This window comes from Mus caroli, chromosome 12, assembly GCF_900094665.2.
Source record: "Mus caroli chromosome 12, CAROLI_EIJ_v1.1, whole genome shotgun sequence".
In the NCBI taxonomy this organism is placed as follows: domain Eukaryota; kingdom Metazoa; phylum Chordata; class Mammalia; order Rodentia; family Muridae; genus Mus; species Mus caroli.
The window spans coordinates 112,099,611-112,119,826 of NC_034581.1; the positions used below are offsets into that span (position 1 = coordinate 112,099,611).

The 20,216-nt window shown below is 45.7% G+C and overlaps 1 protein-coding gene across 1 annotated transcript in view; it reads left to right on the forward strand.

Moving 5' to 3' along the window:
* The window catches only part of Ptprn2 (protein tyrosine phosphatase receptor type N2), a 748,763-nt gene that overhangs the window by 691,947 nt on the left and 36,600 nt on the right, over nt 1-20,216 (forward strand). Inside the window, exons 16-17 of the mRNA XM_021179074.2 lie at nt 7,245-7,318; nt 13,374-13,451. Coding sequence (XP_021034733.1) covers nt 7,245-7,318; nt 13,374-13,451 — 152 coding nt within the window. The remainder of the gene's footprint in view (nt 1-7,244; nt 7,319-13,373; nt 13,452-20,216) is intronic.

Here is a 20,216-nt window from a genome sequence, read left to right on the forward strand (position 1 = left end):
GAGAGAGAGAGAGAGAGAGAGAGAGAGAGGAAAGAAGAGAAGAGAAGAGAAGAGAAGAGAAGAGAAGAGAAGAGAAGAGAAGAGAAGAGAAGAGAAGAGAAGAGAAGAGAAGAGAGAACCAGGAAGGGGGAGGGATGGGAAGAAGGAGGAGAGGGAGGAGAGACAGACAGGCAGGCAGGCAGGCAGAACAAAAGGTGAACAAATAAATAAGTTTAAAGTTATTGACAGTAGCTGAAAAGGTGTTGGGTTAGCACCATTACAGAGAAACCTTGTGCTCTGTACTGGGTTTACAGAAAATGTATCCCAAGAAGACCCCAACCCACAAAAGACCCTATTTAGTGAAAATGTAAATTCACTGGGAAAGAGAGCCTGCACTGAGAATACCAGCAGAGGGGATCTCTGCTCAGAACAACTGCCCAGGATGATGCTTCCCCGGTACCCATGCAAGAGAAGGATGGAACTGAGGTCCACAGGGCATAACCACAATCCAGGCTGGTATTGTCATCCACATGGTACTTTGTGCAATCAGGGGAGATGCAAGAACTAAAGGGTCGTGGGGGGGTTATAACAAGGTTCTTCAGACTAAGGGTGACAGATTCAGACCCCATGGAAGGAGACCTTGAAAGGCCATTGCATGAAACTGGGAAGATAAAGTCTAAGATGTATTGTTGAAAATACTAGAACAGTGGGATATCCACCCAAAAAGGCTAAAGGCACAGAGAGAGGCACCCCAAGAAAGAGACTGTGTGTGCTGTAGGCTGGAGCCGTGGAACTAACCAAGGCTGTTGAAGCTCAGGTGATCTCATCGCCAGCTGCAGATGCCAGACACGGGACTGCAGGGTCAGTGTTTTCTTGGTTGGGTTTCATTTTTACTGTTCTGCTCTTTTTTTTTTTTTTTTTTTTGCTATCATCCCTCTCTTTTGGAACAGGAACGTTTGTTCTCTGTTGTGATGTGTTGGAAGTCTGTGGCTTTTATCTTACAGGAACTTCTAGTTGAAACTGGGTTCTCAGGAGAAAGTTTATGCTTTAAGCTTCTAAGTGTCATTGAGACTGTTAGAAGGTGATGGGGACTTTTGGAAATGGACTAACTCAGTTTTGCAGAGATGAACACGAGGCTTTAGAGGACAATAATGGAATGTTATGACTCCAAGTATTATATTTGAGTGTCAAGTAGATAAGAAGTTGAGTTGTGTTTCTTTTGTTTTTTTGATTTTTTTTTTATTGTATGTGCATGGGTGTTTTCCCTACAAGTGTATCTGTGCATCACATGCATGTCTGGTGCCCTCAGAGGCCAGAAGAGGGCATCAGATCCCCTGGAACTGGAGTTACAAAGAGTTGTAGCCGCCATGAGCGCTGAGGATGGAATTCAGGTCCTCGGGAAGAGCAACCAGTGCCCTTAACCACTGAGCCATCCCTCCATCCCATGAAAGCATTAATCTTAATTATCAGTGTGGCTAGATTTGGAATCATGGAGAAACACTTCTGGGTGTGTCTGAGAGTATTTCCAAAAAGCCTTAACTGGGGCTAGAGAAATGTTCCAGTGGTTGAGAGCACATGTAGAGGACCCGGGCTCTGTTTCCAGCATTCACATGGAGGTTCACAGTCACCTATGACTCCAGTTCCAGAAGATCTCATGCTATGTTCTGACTTCCACGGGTACCAGGCAAACACACGAAAGAGAAAGAGAGAAAGACAGAGAGAGACAGAGAGAGAGAGAGAGAGAGAGAGAGAGATCAAGTACATGAAACCGTATACATAAATTTTAAAAATAATTTAACTGTAACTAATAAGGGAAGATTCACTCTAAATGTGGATGGCATCATCCCAAGGGCTGATGTCACCACCTGAATGAAAGGAGAAAGAGAGCAGAGCCTCATCTTTCACTCTTCTTTACTTCCTGACTGAGTATACCATGTCACTAGCTACCTACCATGTCCTACCATGTCTCCCCAAGCATGACGGGCAATATTTACCCTCAAGTTGTTCCTTAAGTTGCTGCATCTGGTACTTTGTCAGAGCAACAAGAAAAGCGGGTCACGTTATTTCTTTCTGTTCTTAGGTATTCAGAGACACCCATCTGGCTTTTCAGAGCACTGGAGCAAACACATGTAACAGTGTGGGGTTTTTTTGCCTAACTAAAGTAGGACTGACTACAGTCAGTTCTGTACATTTGCCATCCCTCTCTGGGAACATGCGGCAGCATTGCTGTCCAGTTTAATGTCTGGTTACATAATTGCTGCTCATCAGCTGTCAGTGGGCATGTGAAAGTAGGGAAGGAAGCTATGACCATTCACTGGGTTGACTATAAGGAGGAGTGAGGAACATGGAGGAGTGGCAGTGATGCAGGTGGATGACCAACATGGGCAAATGAATGTGCAGAGGGGTGAGCACCGTATAGGGTTGAGACATGGCGGGATGAAGAATATAGAGGCATGAGGGACGGGGACGTGAGATGAGCACATGGAGATTTGATGGAGATTAAGGGACAAACGCAGAGAGGGGAAGGGATGGTATATTGAGCATCTTGGAGGACCATAGGGAGCATGAGTGCCACAAGGAGAAGAAGAACATGGAGAGACAGGCAACTTGGAGGAATACATGTACCAGTGAGATGGAGATGACTGGCTACACATTGCTTTGCTTGGACCACATGAGCAGCAACACCAGGAGCTGTAAGAACCCCTTCTCTGAGAGGTCTATTCTAGACCAAAGATGGCTTCCATGCATCTTCTCAACACCAAGATTCTATTTCCCATATCCATTAATGATGAAACTTCAGAGCTCTCCACCGTTAAAGGGAGACTGTCGTCCTGGGCTCTTTCCCTTGTAATTCTGGATGTTGGCACTTGTGAAAGTCATTTTCTGTTTACTGATGAGCCAGTGGTCTTTACACACATTTTGCTAACTCAGTGGACTTCCTCTCCATCTGTGGATCCATCTGTAGCCTTAAACTTATTCCTAAACTCCTCACTGTGTTCTAATAATGGATGCCATTTATCACAACAGTCCTGTAATTAGATATTAAACGCCGTATTTTGAAAGACAAGTCCAATCCTCTGAAACACTGAGTAATTTATCCAAACACTCCAGGCTAGCAGATGACAGAAAGCTGCTTTCTCCTGAGACTGGCCAAGAACAGATCTTCCTGGGCCTCCGTTTCTTCTATATAAAATAAGAATATGGCCCCATTTAATATGTAGTCTAGGCATCCAGGTGAGCAGAGATGACATCTGTAAAAATATGGAATGTTGTAGAAATTAAGAATATTGCTGAACAAGGTGCTGATTTGTGATAGATACTGGGGAAAGTCAGAAGATAGTGGTGTGTGGTGGGCTTGACCAACAGTATCCTCCATATTTGTTTCTCACCTCCCCCCCCCCCCAGATTGCGGATCTAATTAGAAAGAAAATCGCTCCAACAGTGATAGGACTAGATGCAGAAAGCGAGATGCTCCTGGTTCCAGAGTTCTCAGACCGAGTTTTTAAAAAACACACCCACTTGTTAGCTGAAATTGCTCAAAGATACCACTGTTGGCCCATCTGTCCTGTCACTCTGCTATGTAAGTGCTGCCCTGAGGACAGGAAGGAATAACTCCCATAAAGCACAGATAGGAGTCGACCTGGTGTTTGTTTGTCCTCCTGGCTTTCCTGAAACTTGCAATTGACCTGACGTGTGTAGACTGATCTCACAGGCCCCTCTGCCATCCTTGCAGTCTAGGAAGCCTGTATTTGATCCTCATAATGCTGTGTGTATTCCTCTCGCTGGCTCCTATAGCACTGCTTTAAAACTATGAACAGGGAAAGAAGACCACACATTAGGTTAGAGATTTGCTACTGACTTATCTCTAGTGCATGTCCTTGCTGTGCATAGTGTGCTGGCCCTTTTTGAAAGGCCCCATGGGTTTCCAAACACATGACCCAAAGTAGACCAATGTTAAAAACAAAATAGCCTAAGTTTAAAAGCAACACACAAATACAAAATACAATCTAAAACCGAATATACCACCTGAGGGCAGGAGGGCTTGTCTTTCACTTGAGGTTCTTAAAATGAGGGAAAGGTGAATGTTGTGTGCCTGTTGTGCACAGAGGTCCACAGCAGCTGTTGTATGTTAGCAGACAGAAGCCATGACAGATTCTCTTCATATTCAGACTGAAGGCTCCTGCTCACTGTCTTTCTTGTCCCAAGCCTCCAGATTCAAGGGACTTTTTCACAGCTTTCTGATAAGAAAGTCCAGCTGCAGCCTCCTGCTGAGCCCAAGTGCACAGTTGCTCTGTCTGCTGTTCTGGGCCAAGCTGTTCCTGTGAGAGAAGCCACAGTTGCTCTCAGATGTCCCCAGCCTAACAAAGAGTTCCACTAGGAACATTCAGAACTTACTGAGCACGCACGCAATGCTAGAGCCAGGGATCATGAGCTGTGGTCTTTCTTTTCCTTGTTTCTTCCCCACCAGATCTTGCTGTTTATAAATGTTTCTCAAGAGAGGGCTCCCTATTGCCTAAAGTTGGTGTATTGAGAACATTTGCAGTAAATCAGATTTCCAGGTGCTCCTCTGGAACACTCTGGAAGGAACTAGGAACGTGGCTTTCTACTAAAATATTACAGAGTCAGTTGAGCAGGCTACCACAGCAACTTGAAGGTGGGGTATCTCTTTTTTTTCCCCCTAGTATGTGTGAAACTATAGAATACTGGAATAATTTAAGAATATTCCATAACAAATATTTATGATGGTAGCTTGGCGTCAGAAAAAGAAAGTGAACTTCAGTTTCCTGATGCTGCCAGTTTATATTTAGTACAGTTATACAGGAAGGAGCCATCCAGTCCGTGGGATTTTTTTGATAACCTACATCTTTGCTTAAAAAAAAAAAAAAAAAAACAAAAAAAAACTTCAGAGATGGCTTGACATTCACTGTCTTAACTGCTTTCATGGTGCTTCTCCAACCCTCAACAGATACATAGGTGGGTAGATAAATGTTAATACCATGAGATGTGTGAACCCTCATCCAGTCTATAGATGTTTCTTGCCTAATCCTGTCTCTGCTGGAAACACCTCCCACCACACCCTAAGACAGCCTGCTAGCCTGCAGTCTTCTCTTGCCTAGAGCCCAACAAATTATGCTTCCCAAGTTCAATCTGGTATAAGTCTCATAACTTCCCCAACCCTGGTGGGGGTTGTTTTAAATTACATGCATGCATGTGTGTCTGTGTGTGATTATGTACACAAGTGCAGATTCCCTTAGAGGCCAGAAGGCATCAGGTCCCCAGGAGTTGCAATTACCAGCCATTGCCAGCCACTGATGTGGATGCTGGAAACCCTACTCAGGTTGTCTGCAAGAGGAGTATGCCCTGGTAAACACTGAGCCATCTCTCCAGCACCCATTGTAGCTGTTGCTGTGTTATTGTCATTTTTAATTATAGCTGGAGGTATATGTAGCTCAGTTCATAGAATGCTTGCCTAGCATGTATGAGGCCATGGATCCAATCCTCAGCACTATATAAACCCAGTGTGGTGTACATGCCTGTTAACCCAGCACTGGGGATGTGGAAACAGGAGGATTAGATATTTAAAGTCATCATTCACACAGTGAATTAGAGGATAGCCTGGGCTACAGGAGACCTTGTCTAAGAAGCTAAAGCCTGGAGTGATAACTCAGTGGTTGAGTGTGTGCAGCTCTTCCAGTGGAGCCAAGTTTAGTGTTTAGCACCCACTTTGGGCAGCTCACAACAGCCTGTAACTCCAGTGTCAGGGAGATCTGACAGCTCTGGCTTCCATGGTCACCTGTACTCACATGTGCACCCATACAAAACCCTACATAATTGAAATATCTTTTCAAATAATGGCTAAGATGGCTCAGTAGATAAAATTCTTGCTATGTAAGCCTAATAATAGGGGTTCAGTCCCCAGAACCCACCCACATTAAAGATAGGAGAGAACCAACTCTATAAAGTTATCTTCTGATTCTACACATGCTTCACGGCACAAGTGTACCTACACAAACACACACACACACTCACACACAAGCACACACACACACACACACACAGACACTCATGCACACAGACATACTTTTTTCAAAGTAAAATCTTCGATAGAAATGAAAGAGCTAGAGGGATAGACATAGTTGTGCATCCTTTAATGCCCACACTTTGGAGGTGAAAACAGGTGGGTCTCTATGAGTTTGAGGCTTGCCTGGTCTACAAAGCAAGTTCCAGAACAGTCAAAGCTACAGAGTAAGGCCCTGTTTCAAAATGAAGTTACAGAAACACGTGGGGGGAAAAGTTCTCAAGTTTGCATTGATACAACTGGGTGGCTCAAGTACCTAGGAGCCACTTTCTACAGAAGTCACCTGTCTGAGGAAGGCGTAAAGGGCTTACAAGTACAGATGACTCTCTCACCAGAATGAAAGACATGGTGTTGTGTGCTTCTCAAAGAAACATTCTGGGGATGGGAGTAATGGTTGAGAGTGGTGGTGGTGTTTGAACTCACTACTGAAGGACAAAGAAGTTTTCACAAGCTCTGGGGCTCTTAAGCAATTCTGTCTTCACAGTCTTCCATCTGCCCCTTCCCCTCCCCCACAGCACACTTTCTACTAAGGGTGCACAGCAGGTAGGAGGCAGTTTGTTCTATATCTAAGGTGTTACACCATTAATCCCACTGTGGGACCTGTCTCCACAGTACTGGGATTCTGTTCTTCACATTCTTATCTTGAGAGCGGACATGTTTCTCCTTTGTGCATTCTTTATCTACATTTTCTCTGACCCTTACTTTCCTTTTGAAACGAAATTCTAACAACGGCAAGGCTTTAATGATTTATCAACGTCTTTTACATTTTGGATAGTGAGTGGCCTTCCTGGTAGTGTGCACGGCTATGTTTATTTACTGAGTGTTGACAGAGCTGTCTGTCACTAAAAGGCCAGTGCTTGGTTAATTCTGCGTAGAAGATAAATCTGGCATTTGACCTCAACATAGAGGAAAACTGTCAAGGTGTCTGAATTCTGCCAAGTGAGAACCCTGGTGCCTTTCCCCATACACACACTGCAATGCCCTTATACCAAAGATTCATACACAGAGTGAGGAAGGGAAGGGTCCACACAGCAAGGTAAGATCCAGAGCTGAAAGGGCTAGAAGGGGAGCCTTAAAGCACATGGAGCCCACAAGGCACCCCCAACCCCACCCATGCAGTGGTTAGCTCTCCTATAGTTGGAGGACTATACAGCAATTTAACCCTTCACCTTTGGCTTACTTGTAGATGACCACTCCAGGATCCTGTTGAAGTCTCAGAACAGCCATGGCAGTTCCGACTACATCAATGCCAGCCCCATTGTAAGTACATGGTCCCTGGGGAGGGAAGGCACAGGGCTATTTTCTTAGGTGGTGTGGTCCATGTGGTAAAGAAAGGACTGGGTTAGATCCCTGCTCTGGCTTATGAGCTGGTGAAGCATTTGGTCCCAGTCTTGCTGCCTCTACAGTCAATGTGGCCTGCAGGGTCCAGACAGCAAGGGCAGTTTCCTGACACGAACTGTGGCTTGGGATGATTCCTGTTCAGTGTCACACTCCTTCTCTGGAGATGTTACTTCCTGTTTACTTATGGCGTTCAGAATACAAAGTCCAAGTATTTTGTGGCTCTGAGGCAGGACAGGACAATGGGTTCTCCTTCAGGCTTCGCCGGTGGCTGGAATCCTTTCCATATAGACCAATATTGAATGAGTGTGGCTGGACCATTCAACCTGACCTAGTAGAAGAGTGGACAGGCAGCAGGTTTGCATGCCCAATGGTAGAGCAGCTTCACCCATACCACGAAGCCTGTCCTCCCCACTCCTTGTAATGTCATGTTCCCATAGTGGCACATCTTTAGGCTCAGGATGTATGTTCTTATCTCAAGCCTCAGAAGAAGTGACTGGAAAGGGAAGAGTCAGAGCCATCTGAAGGCTGACCAGGAAGAGAGGGGAAACTGGTAGTGGAGGGCTAGAAAGTTGGTGTTGGGGAGGCTCAGCTGGCCTCCACAGTGGGGCTGGGCTGATATGGTTGGAAGAGAAGAAGCCATGCAGAGTCACAGAGCGTGGTCAGAATCACCCTACTCAAAGCAGAGGCTTTCATCCTGTGGATCCCAGGACAGCTCTTGCATGGACCATATCATATCCCTCGGTCAGACTCAGGGAAGTACCAGGAATCTCACCTCCGTTCTGAAGCTTGCATTTACCAAACAGGGCCGCCTGAAGCATACAACGTTTTCTGACGAGATTCCCCACAGTACCAGGAACTAAAAGTGCACGGGTGATCTCCAATTCATAAACCTGGATCATCGTGTCCTGGGCTCTTTCCAGCCCTCCAATAGGAAGCCATCCGTGAGCATCTGTCCATCATATTGTGGGAGGGGCTTCCGACAGATTACTAGGAGATGCTCAGCATCATCCCTTTCGGGTGAAATTGTGGTTAAGACTCCAGCACGTGTGGCCAATCCCATTTCCCGACACCTCAGCCCACACAGGGAGTTCCAAGCACTGTGAGATATGAACTGAATGGGGGGGAGCTGGTGCTTTGTCTCCCCCACCTGAGCCCAGACCGGTGCATGTCCATAGAAAAGGGGTGCCTTCTTTACCTCAGCAGGAGTGGACTTTAAACCCAGAACTCATCTGTTTCAGTGGTTCTCATTTGGAGTTGCTCAAATATTCTTGATGCTTAGGACTAAGTCAAGTTCCCACCTGAGACTTGCCACCTGACTCACTCACGAGCAGAGTCTAAGTTCTGATTTATAAGCGTCTGGGCTCAGGCTCTACATGGTAGAAACCAACAGGGGATAGCCACTCAAAGTCATCTGAAGCAGTCTTCTTCTTGTCCTGGTCCCTTTTCTCATAAAGAACTAGACGGGAAAACAAGAATGTAAGTAGCTCCTATTTTCAAGTCTGAACATCAAGAGCTCATGCCAAGGCACACTTAGCTGTCCCATGTGATGGTTGGTGACAAGCAGTCAACCAAGGGAGTTCAGGCTGAAACCTTGCCTAGGTGCTGGTTCATGTGGCTCAATAGCTGTACCATCCACAGACCAATGTCACAAGGTATTCTTCAGTGGAGGTAGGACATCCCCGTGAGCTCATGTCAGAGTGACTCCCAGGCCTTGCTGTCCATGGCTCCAGGTCAGAAGGGTCAGTAGAAAAGGCAGAATTCTGGTAACATTTGCTTTCTCTATGCTTCATATTATAATTTTTTTCCCTCTAAATTTGGATTGTAAGAATGAGCTGGAAGAAACTGATTGTGCCGTCTGTCTGAGGTAGCTAGAGGAACCGTGATAATGACCTTCACAGCAGCCACTGAATGAAGCAGCTTACAATTACAGTGCAGACAGCCCTGGCTGTGCCACATAAAACTATGATAATTACATCTGTGCCTACTCCTCATTAAATTTCAGGGAAGTCATCCAGTAGTAAATAAGGAGCAATCTTTGCTTTTAAATCGGGGTCATGAGAGTAAACGGGGATTCTGTCATCCCACGTAGTGCTTATGAGAAAGAAGCGTTCACCCTAAGCACCGTGCTTAGCTATTCTGGAGGCCTCCAGACTGAGGGAGGCCACCCACCTGGCCATGGTTCAGATAAGTACCCAGTATGGGTGACCCAGAACCCAAGATTCCTAACACCACCAAGAAACAAGCTCAGTTGTTCATACTACTGTAACAGTGACAGGAGCAAAATGAATGTTTCAGTTTGAATGCATTTAAATAATTTAAGTTGGGACAGGGTGGATCCTAAGAAAAGGATGACAGATGTCCTAAGAGGTTGGCCAAGTGTGGGGGACAATTTGTGGATTCTCAGAACATACTCAACCAAACATCTGTGCTTGTAAGTTTGGTGTACATCAGTGTTAAATAAATCTCTACTCTGTGTATGAAATGGGCCTTAGCATTCCTTGGTTCCAAAGCTCTAGTACCCAAGTGAAGACTTGGCATCAGGACAAGAGTCTCATCATGTTTGCTTTTAAGAAAGCATGCCAGCCATTCATGTTGCTACAAGCCTTTAATCCCAGCACTTGGGAGGCTGAGGCAGGCATATCACTGAATTCAGAGCTTTCCTGAGTCTACACAGAGAGGTTCAAGACAGCCGGGGCTACACAGAGAAAACTTACCTTGAAAAAACAAAAAAATAATTCTGTGAAACTTGCCTCACATCTGGGGTGTAGGGGACACAGAAGTGTCAGAATATATACAGACACTCTGTGTAACTCCAGCACCTAGGACTGTGCATCCTCCCCAAACCTGGCCAGGTCTTCCCAAGATTTTGGGGCTGCAGCTTGGGGAGGACAGGGCCAGTCTAGAGTAGACACTCCCTGCCTACTGGCAGTAGGAATTTGCTTCCTCTTCCTGCCTCCTAAGTTCTTGAGAGCTTCTGGCTTGAAATGCTCAGTACTCTGTTTTCAAAGTCAGTTTTGTTTAGAACATTGCTGAGCGCTTTAGTGTAAAGATGAAGCTGGTAACTCATAGACTGAACAGTTGTCATCCATGTTCAACAGCAAGAAACTGGCTCATTCTTCATCCATATAGAAATACATGGACTTTCACCTCGTGTTGTAATAACAGCCTGAGACACAGCTGAGTGAGGGCTCGAGTCAACACAGGCTAACAGCTTTCCTTCTTATAACCGCACAAGCAGAGCTGCAGATTCAGCATACTTGGGTGCCAGGGGCTTTTGACTTAGTTTCCTTAAAGTCACTTGAATGAGTCTCCTAGGATTATCTGTCATGCTGATTTCTCTGAGCAGGCTGGGTTCCTGAAAATCCCCCAGTAGGAAGACTGTTATTGAGAGGCCATTGCTAGGCCAGTTCCTTAGCTTACCACTGAAAGCTAAAGGGTATGCCCCAGCAGTGGAGTGGAGGCTCTATAAAGGAAGTGTCGATGCATCCCTACAGCCTCCTGCCCCCAAAGTGTGGCATCTGCCTCAGCACATTGCAAATATTCACTGATGCGCTCAGAACATCTGTTCAGATATGTACCCTCGTGCCGGTGGAGTTACCATTGATAACACGTGCCTAGAAGTCAGTGTCCAGCATACCACTCCCCAACTCTTCACACACTAGAACAGAGACCCAGACAATGTGTATACTTGGAAGTTTGTGTATAGAACCATAATGCTGCTCATATGAAGGCTATAAAAAGAAGCAGAAAACAATGAGAAAGAAGGCAGGAAACAGCCATGAAGGATAGAGAATGCTGGAGTGGGCAACATGTTAGCTGACCACCATGGCAGGCCAGTCATCATATTCCCCTACTAAAATGAATAATCCAATTCATAGAAACACATCACACGAACTCTGAACATAGTTACTGTGCCCTGAAAACTTAGATGTGGTAAAACTTCTGTCTGTCTAGCTAAATGTTTGCCTCACTTCTATGCAAAGACTTAAGCAAACCAGGGCAGACTTTCTGCTGCTCACATTGGTGGGTGCAAAGTGCTTCTTCACTGTCATGTATCATGCTCCCTCCCTGCATTCTGTGCTGCTTGCCTTCTCTCCCGGATCCTTCCCTGTACTGCCCTGCTCACATCCTTGGCTTTCTTACCTTCTGCTTGTTGTCTAAGCAAGTTCGGTGGGGTTAGACTTTTTTTTAATGACAATTAGGACCTATCACAAAGGTGGACAATTTGTCTTCCCAAAATGCTGCCCATGTTTCCTTTTATTCTTGCATTTCTCATTCTTAAAACAGATAAATTGGTAGTTTAAACATGTCACAAATTTTAAATATGCTATATAGTCTATGTTGTTTTGGGGAAAAGAAAATCACATAGGAGAAGGGGGTGGTGCGTCCCTTCCTCTACAATGCTGTTTGCTGAAAGACAGGGCCTCTGTAAATAGCTGTCACCCCCAGCAAATGCATATTTTGAAAAATCAAAACTCCTCAATTCTGCTAAGCATTTTTCTGCTGAAACATCTTAATTGGGGCTTTCAGTGAAAGCAAGATAATTTTACCTGTATTGTGTATGTTGTGAATCTCAAAACGAGGTCCAGTTTTAATTATGAATCATGAAATTAGATGCACAGAAAGCTCTCCCCTGCCCCCACCCCAGCCAGCTTCCACATTGTTGTTCTGTTAGAATAACTCACACCAGCTGCTTTGTGTTCTTGCCCTCTTTCATGCTTACATAATTACAAGGTGCGTCCAGCACCTTTCTGTGCTGACAGGCTTCATCTCTGCGAGTGCTCACAAGCTGTGCATGGGCTGATGGGGGCTGAGACTCTCTTCCCAAGCCTTCACAACGATCAGCACATGGTTAAAACTTCTCTCTCTCTCTCTCTCTCTCTCTCTCTCTCTCTCTCTCTCTCTCTCTCTCTCGCTCCCTCTCTCGCTCTGTGTGTGTGTGCGCATGTATGCATGTGCACAGTCAGTCTTCAAGTTAGCCATTGAAATTAAAGTCTGTGATGTGGAATGCCCCCCATTTGAGTGAGCAAGGCATATGACAAAAAACAAAACAAAACAAAACAAAAAAAACCCTCAATCCCATTCTTTGTTCTCAGTCTCTCACAGTCAGGATAGAAATGGAAATGAACTTCTGGAAAGGTGGACCACATCTGTGAAATGCCTGTGAATGTACATATGGAGATGCACACTGATGGAATGCACACATGTAGACACACAGAGGTGCCAGTACACACAGACCCGAAGACATACACACATACATATGCATATACAGAGGCATACAGACAGACACATTAGACACAAAGAGACATAAACATGCAGACAGACACACCCACACCCACAAACATACAGATACCTATTCATACAATACTTACAGACACACACTGATGGGTGCACACAAGCAGACTTGCAGGCAGACACACTTACACAGACTCACAGACCAATGATCCCAGGTTGGCTGCATGTGTCCCTCCCAGGATAAACAAAAACACCCAACATGAGTGAGCTCCTCAGCCAAGTAGTTTTATGTGTTCCAAGACACACAACCTTGTCTACTGCATGTGGGCATGGGCCCATTGCTAGGAGGTCAGGCATAGCCACTCTCTACTAGACTCCAGTTCTGGCAGGCATCCACATGTCCTGGAGTGGGTGGAGGTTGCCTCCCTGTCCTGGAGCAAAATCTCAGCTGCTCTGAGGTGGCATGAATGGTGATCAATATTGCCTATTCAGCCAGGCACTGGCCCCGTTTTGCTTGGCTCCTGGTCATCATTTGTATGCACTGCTCTGGAACAGGATAGATAGGCTAAAGGACTCACCGTCGTTGGACGTGTCCTGGCTTTTATACATCTGATGGTGATGGGACTTCCCGTGTAGGTCCTGTGTGTTAATAGCCATGGGTACAAGCTGTGCTGCCCTGTGTTCCCATGTCTTCCTGCCTGTGTAACTGATCCTTATCCCACCCCTCTTGTTCCTGCAGATGGACCATGACCCACGAAACCCCGCATACATTGCCACCCAAGGCCCACTTCCCGCCACGGTGGCCGACTTCTGGCAGGTGAATCTTCTTTTATTAATTTTATTTTCTAAAGATAAGATGTTAGTGAATTGTCCATAAATTAACTCAATGGACTCAGTGAAACAAATCCATTTATACTGCTTTTCAAATATTACTTCAGAATTCATGAGTTCTTTATTTTCTCATCGGAGATGTTTAACGTTTTAACGATTTCTGCTCTTTAGCCATATTATAATTTAACTTTATAAAAGATAATGAAGTGAAATTAATACACATTTACACTATATTTTATTCAAATGTGCCTTTATTGTTTTATTTTTATGAAGATGAAAAATGCGCCCCAAATACAGTTTATCTTCTTGGAGGGTTTTTAATTTTATATTTCCAAGGCCATCCTGCTCTTTTTCATCCAGCGCAATCCTGCATCACCCCCAATGAGTCTGCAACTTGGAAACTAGTTCTAACTTGAACAAATGAGGGTAGAGTTAGACCAGTCAACAGAGTGCCCCTCCCTGACCAGAATAAATAGGAACAGATTTGGGGAAGGACATGGTGGGTCACAGGATTAGGGATGTGGCATGGCGGATCATACACTGGAATACAGGGCTAGGCTCCCTCGGCAGCAGGTTGTAGCCTCTGGCCCTGTGTTAGTCCACAGGGATCCTGGAACAGAGGCAGGAAAGAGCAAGACTGCTGGATGTGGTGCAGTAGACCCAGGGGTGAAGCGCAGACAGTACAACCACGTGTAAGCCTGCTGCCGTGTTACCAATGGAGCTGCAGCAGTGTGCTGACCTAAGACCAAATTACTCTGGATCGCTTGATATAGACTAAATCAGGAAATAAGCCTGCATTCCAGACTTTTGCTCTTCCCTCTCCCAACTCATGTAAAAAAAGAAATGCAAAGGAAGGGGTCGGGATGCCTGCAGCTGCTCAAGGCACTTTGCCTCCACACACACTGAGCCTCAAATTTCATCACCTGCTTTCTGGGCAAGACTCACCAACCAGAAAGGTGAGGCTGGGCACGGAATACATACATGTGACCACCTTCTTCTTCTATGGGCCTTCCTCATGCTATCAGGAAGAGCAAAATGAAGCAGGCTCGCTGAGCCACCCTGCAGATGCTATTGAGTTTGGCGTGGAACTAGTGACCTTTGCTGCAAGATTGGTGTGGAGCACATTGGTGTCCTTCAACTTAGAGAATAGATAGGTTCCCTCGATGTTAAATTCACAAGAGTGTCCATCCCAAACGAAAAAGGTCTACTCACGAGAAACTTGGGCACACCATCTTCAGAAGACCCTGCGTGTAGAACCCCACTTCAGTCTTCTTGAAGTAATCTGTCCATCCAACTGCTCAGAGATACAACCAGGAAGAAAGAAAAAGAACATTTTGAATCACATGACAGGACAAACATACTCACAGGATCCCAAGCCCACTGGGCTCCTTCCCAATTGAACACATGGAGGAATGGCATCTGGTTCCACCACCTTTACCAGCTCACTCACCAACAGGTGCAATGCTTTGTGCATGTCAGGGTCCTCTCACCACCCTCTGAGGGGTGGGAACAGTGACTGCTCACACCCTTAGATCATTCAGTTCCCAGATAAAGACACAAAACCCTTATATTTATAATAAGTCTTTCAGAGCACCAGAACTGGGCAGATATCTACCCTCTATATTATTATGTCTACTTCCCTGCCAATAACTCCAAGATAAGACCTGCCATATTCAACCTGGGCTGCTCTTACACTGACTGGCCAGCCTTCGTGGCCATGTCTTCAAGATTCATCTACCCTGTGGGGTCTTCCACCTTCTCTAATCTCCCCTCATGTTCAGCCTCAGACCCCAAGTCTGGGAACTGAACTGTGCCTACCTCTCTTTCGCCCATCTATAGGCTGTAGGCATCTTTATTCACCAATCAGGGATGGCTTGAGAAGTGACTTAGCTTCACTTGGTCTGTGTGAGGATCTTCTCATCCCTGAGGCCCCCCAGGGCCAGTAATTAGCATGACAATACATAGCAACAAAAGAACAGCTTTAAATTAAGGAGCCAGGTTTGCACAACAAAGGCTGGTAAACTGTGAGAGAATTCAGAATTAAAATACATAGCAATAGACCCTCAACAAACCTTTACACTGCAGTCTATGAGACTAGGAGGTTCATCTTTTAGCCAAGTTCATGGCTAGAGTCAGAATGCTTAACTTGTCTTCTGCTTAGTGTAGACTGCGCTGTAATTGCTAAAGATGGTTCATTTCATCACTCTGCACTGACCACAGGAAGGTTTAGCGAAAGCAACTCTTAATTGGAATTTAAAAGAAAAATTTTAAAGTGAGAGGAAGGGCAGAGTCAGTTGAGGCACACTTCAATCCGAATTTAGCATAGAGTTCTGAGAGACAGAAGGTCTTCCATTGGTAACATTTATTCTATATCCAGAAGCACCCATGGCCTATAGGTTCTGTGCCTAAGGATATCAGTACACTTGAGGTTGGTGAAGCCTTGGAGGGGTAATGCACAAAAGAAGAAGAAGGAGGAGGAGGAAGAGGAGGAAGAGGAAGAAGAGGAGGAGGAAGAGGAGAAGCAACAGTAGCTCACCACACCCCTTCCATCAGGACTCCTGATTCATACATGTGACTATTTCAGGGAAGAGCTGGGGTTAGGAGATGTGCATGCTTGCAAGGTAAGCCAAAAGATTCTTGCATGTACCCATCTCAAGGATGCCACCTTAGAGGATTATAACTAGGATCTGCACATCAAGCAGACAGAAAAAAGGGGGCATTAGCTTGTCAGCACCTGCAGCTCCAGCTGGCCATCCACCATGCCGTGTGTCTCAAGTGCCTACACCTACACAGCACAGCTCTTCCTCACTGTCTGTCAAGTTAAGATGAATATTCATAAAAACACAAATGGACAGTTACCTTTGCTGCTGGCCAAGCAGCATCCACAGAGAAAGCCCCCACTATCTAAAACTTGTCTCAGGCCAGAAAGCCTCCCACAGAAATGTGAGCACATTTTTAAAGGATAAAACTCTATATGTAGTGCAGCACAGACTGTGGGCATCAGACCACTGAAAAGAATATATCTTCCTCCTCCTCCTCCTCCTCCTCCTCTGCATTCCTGTCCTTCAATAGGAATAGGTCTTTTGATAAAAGAGCTAGAGACAATGTTACAGGAAGTTGCTACACAAAGCTTCTCTTCTAGAAAGCTTGGTGGAGACAGCAGCAAGGGGTGCTCTAGCAGGCGTCTCCCAGGCATGGGTTAACCTCTATGGTTGTTAGCCATGAGTACCATGTGAAAGGCCAGGGCGGAGTAGTCTGAGGGTGACTACACACAGTGAGTCCGTGGCAAACACAGCAGGATTCACTGTCAGCCCCATGGCCAGAAGTCCCATGGCATAGTGGACTGGATCCACGCTGTGTACAGACTTGTTAAACTATGCTGTTCGGGGAAATGATGACAATATTGGACTCTGTATGTCTTCAAGACAGGCACAAAGTTTGTCAAATATTTTCATTCTGCAGTTGGTCAGGACTATAGATGAAAACCCACGACAGAGAGGACCAACTGCTACCTAAGGACTGAGAGGCCTCAAGTTAACTCTTTCCAAAAAGCACCTAGAACTTCCTCCACAGGAGGCAGAATAAGGGGTCAGCAGTGGATTTTTCTCAAGGAGTAAAGCATTTGAAATAAGGCAAACTTTAGGTTGGCTGTAACAACAACAAGCCTCTATGATCTCAGCACTTGGGAAGCTGAGGCAGGAGAATGGCCGTCTCAAGACCAGCCGGGGCAGTCTCAAAAGAGAGTGGGGTGAGAGGGGAAAGGAGGAGGAGGAGGGGGAGGGAGAGAGAGAGGGAGAGGGAGAGGGAGAGGGAGAGGGAAGAAGAAGAGGAAGAGGAGGAAGAGGAGAAGAAAGAAAGAAAGAAAGAAAGAAAGAAAGAAAGAAAGAAAGAAAGAAAGAAAGAAAGAAAGAAAGAAAGAAAGAAAGGAAAGAATAACAACATATATCTCAAAGGAAAACTATCCAGCCTGTGAAGAGGAGTTATATTGTTGTCGGAAGCAGGGCATAGTCAGGCTTTCTTCTCTCCTCCACATTGCTTTCACTGTGTCTGGAACTTTGTGTCTACTTCTGGGACCACACAGTTCAGAGAATTCACAGAAGCAGCCAGGATGACAAAATGTTCTATAACCACAGGAGGAAAGGGAACCCACTGAGGAGAGAGGTAGGAAAGGTTCCTCAGCAGCCAGTACCACATGTGGGCTCCATTCACCTGCCACACCATCCCTGCCGATGCCCCAGAAAGCTTGCTTGGCCTGGAGGATTGTGGCAGGTGGGAGGGAAGGGCTGTTCACAGGCCAGTAGATTTTTTTTAAATGGGAATATTCATTTGGACTAGTGAGATTTTACTGTTTTATGGGGGACTTCTGAAATAATTCCTAGGACAGTGTAATTCCTAGTATACCTGTCTTTGATACTCATAGCTTTCCTCAATCCTACTCACCCCCACCCCACAAGTAAGTGCCTACAGCTCTTTGTAGAATGTAAATCCATGCTTTGGTCTCTGTGCCTAGGATATACAGATCCTAGATCTCCCTCTAGAAAAGACTACAGGGTGCCTCCCACTTACCCACTGGGCCATGTGGAGTGGAAGGCAGGTGCATTTGTTAAGAGGGCAGAGACAGAGGAAAGGAAGTAGCCATCAATGCACACTCTCATATGTGAGGTACTGGACAGGCTCCTGGTCTCATTTGACTGCCTAACCATCCTATGGAGATATAGCACAAAGACATTGCCTAGGACACATAAGAGTTGTCATTGTCACATATAGGAAGCAGAGTCATAGGTGTCACATGCATAGAGAGAATAATCAGTGTTTAGTGGAGACAGTGCATCATCTTGGGAGGACAGGAATGTTCCAGAGATGGATAGTAGGAATTGCTGCCCAACAGTGTGAATGTGTGCACTGCCTCCAAACCGAGAGCTGAGAAACAGTAAACTGTACATTATACATATTTTACTACAGTTTAAACATGAACCATGAATCTGATTCTATCAAGGGGAAGCAGAGGTTCTGAAGCCGTGCCTCACCTGCCAAGGCTACAACTTGGTTAAGACACAACACATTCTAAATCCAGACCCAGGCACTTGTAAGTGTGTTTTTATCACACCATGCTTCTTGCAAGAGCGGAGGCCCCAGAGATAGGACAGGTATTCCTGGTGAACACATCTTTAAGGAGAAAGTAGAAAGGCTGTGCTGACTTTTGGCATCAAAGAGTCAAGTGTTTAAGAAACAGCTCTCAGTCCCAAGGTATAGGCATGGAGAGCCACATTCTTCATGAGTGTGAGATGAATTGAAGGGTATGGGGGTGTGTGGGTCTCCATGAGTACAGAGCAATCTTCTGAGGCAGGGGGACCCCCACACCTGCTCTGTGCCCACAATGGTACAGGATAGTGTGCATGCTTAGTGGAGAACTATGGATGGCTACAGGTGATGGACCAAGAAGCAGTCGTGCAAACATCACTGACCTCTGACCCTTGGTCAGAGCTTCTTGTCACTGTCCTTTTCAGCTTGCCCTGAGCACCTGCCTCTGGAGGCTACAGCTATTTGATAACCCTGAGCAGAGAATGAGGGAGTCAGAAAAATGGATGAGGGAGTGTCCCCCCACATCTCAGTAAGCTGGAAACCTGGGGATTGCAGTGATGTTGGAGAATGCTGTTCATCATCGTGGTGTGGAAGCTGCCCACAGCCCAGGCTGGTGTCTGTTGTCTGGCCATCAGTTGCAGCAGCACCTTCTCAATGTTCCTCTTCTCCAGCCAGGCTACATATTGTCCCCAATGCCACCAAGAGTCAAACCTTCCATCTTCTAGACACAATCCCAGCATACCTCAGTAATGGTTCTCCACCACCAACTCATTAAAAACATCTCAATCTCTGAATGTTAAGGCCCATGGTCTCTTAGGCACCCGGCTGTCATTCAGACTCATCCCAATGGTACCTGTGCCTCCAGGACAGACCCATAAGCATTGTCCTCATCCAACATTCCTCTTGAGCTGAGGCTTCAAAACAGACTTAATTGCGTGGCATGATTCCACGATGACTCATGTCCCCAGCTCCCTTCAGCTCCAGACACTCATGGCAAAGCAGTCATGGCTGCCCATCCCTGTCTACTCTTGGTTGCTGGTGACATGAGGGAACCTCTGATTCTGCTGGCTCGGCGTGGAGATGAGAGAGAAGTGAGCACAGAGCAGCACAGAGCAGCTCACTGCAAAGTCCATATCCAAGGAACACAAAGGGAGACAGCAGTGAGGATGGTTCAGTGGGAAAACTTAACTTTCCAGGACATTGAATTCCAAGCGTTTGACCCCCTGGGTTTTGGATGCACATATTCACAACCTTTTAAAGGTAAAAGCAAGCAAGCAAACAACAGCAGCAAACTCTCTACAGACTTCCTAACCTAAATCTGGGCTTGGTCTGGGAGGTGTATTTGTGATCACAGTCAGTGGCCATTACAGGAATAAAGGGCACATTCATTTCCTTTGTCACACAAACATTTAAATTAGACCGGGTTTGGTTTTTTTTTTTGTTTTTGTTTTTGTTTTTGTTTTTTTTTTACAGAGGAGAAACTTTTAATGATTTGTCTACATGCTTGCTCAAACTCATCCAATCCATTTGATCACAGTGGTCTCATGTGTATAACCAGTCTCAAAAGGTGCAGAGGCAGAACCACATTTGAAATTGGCCGGGCATATTTTTCTCTCTTCTGCTCCTTTATAATCACACGTATAGGAGAAGGATGGTCTTCCTGGGTAGA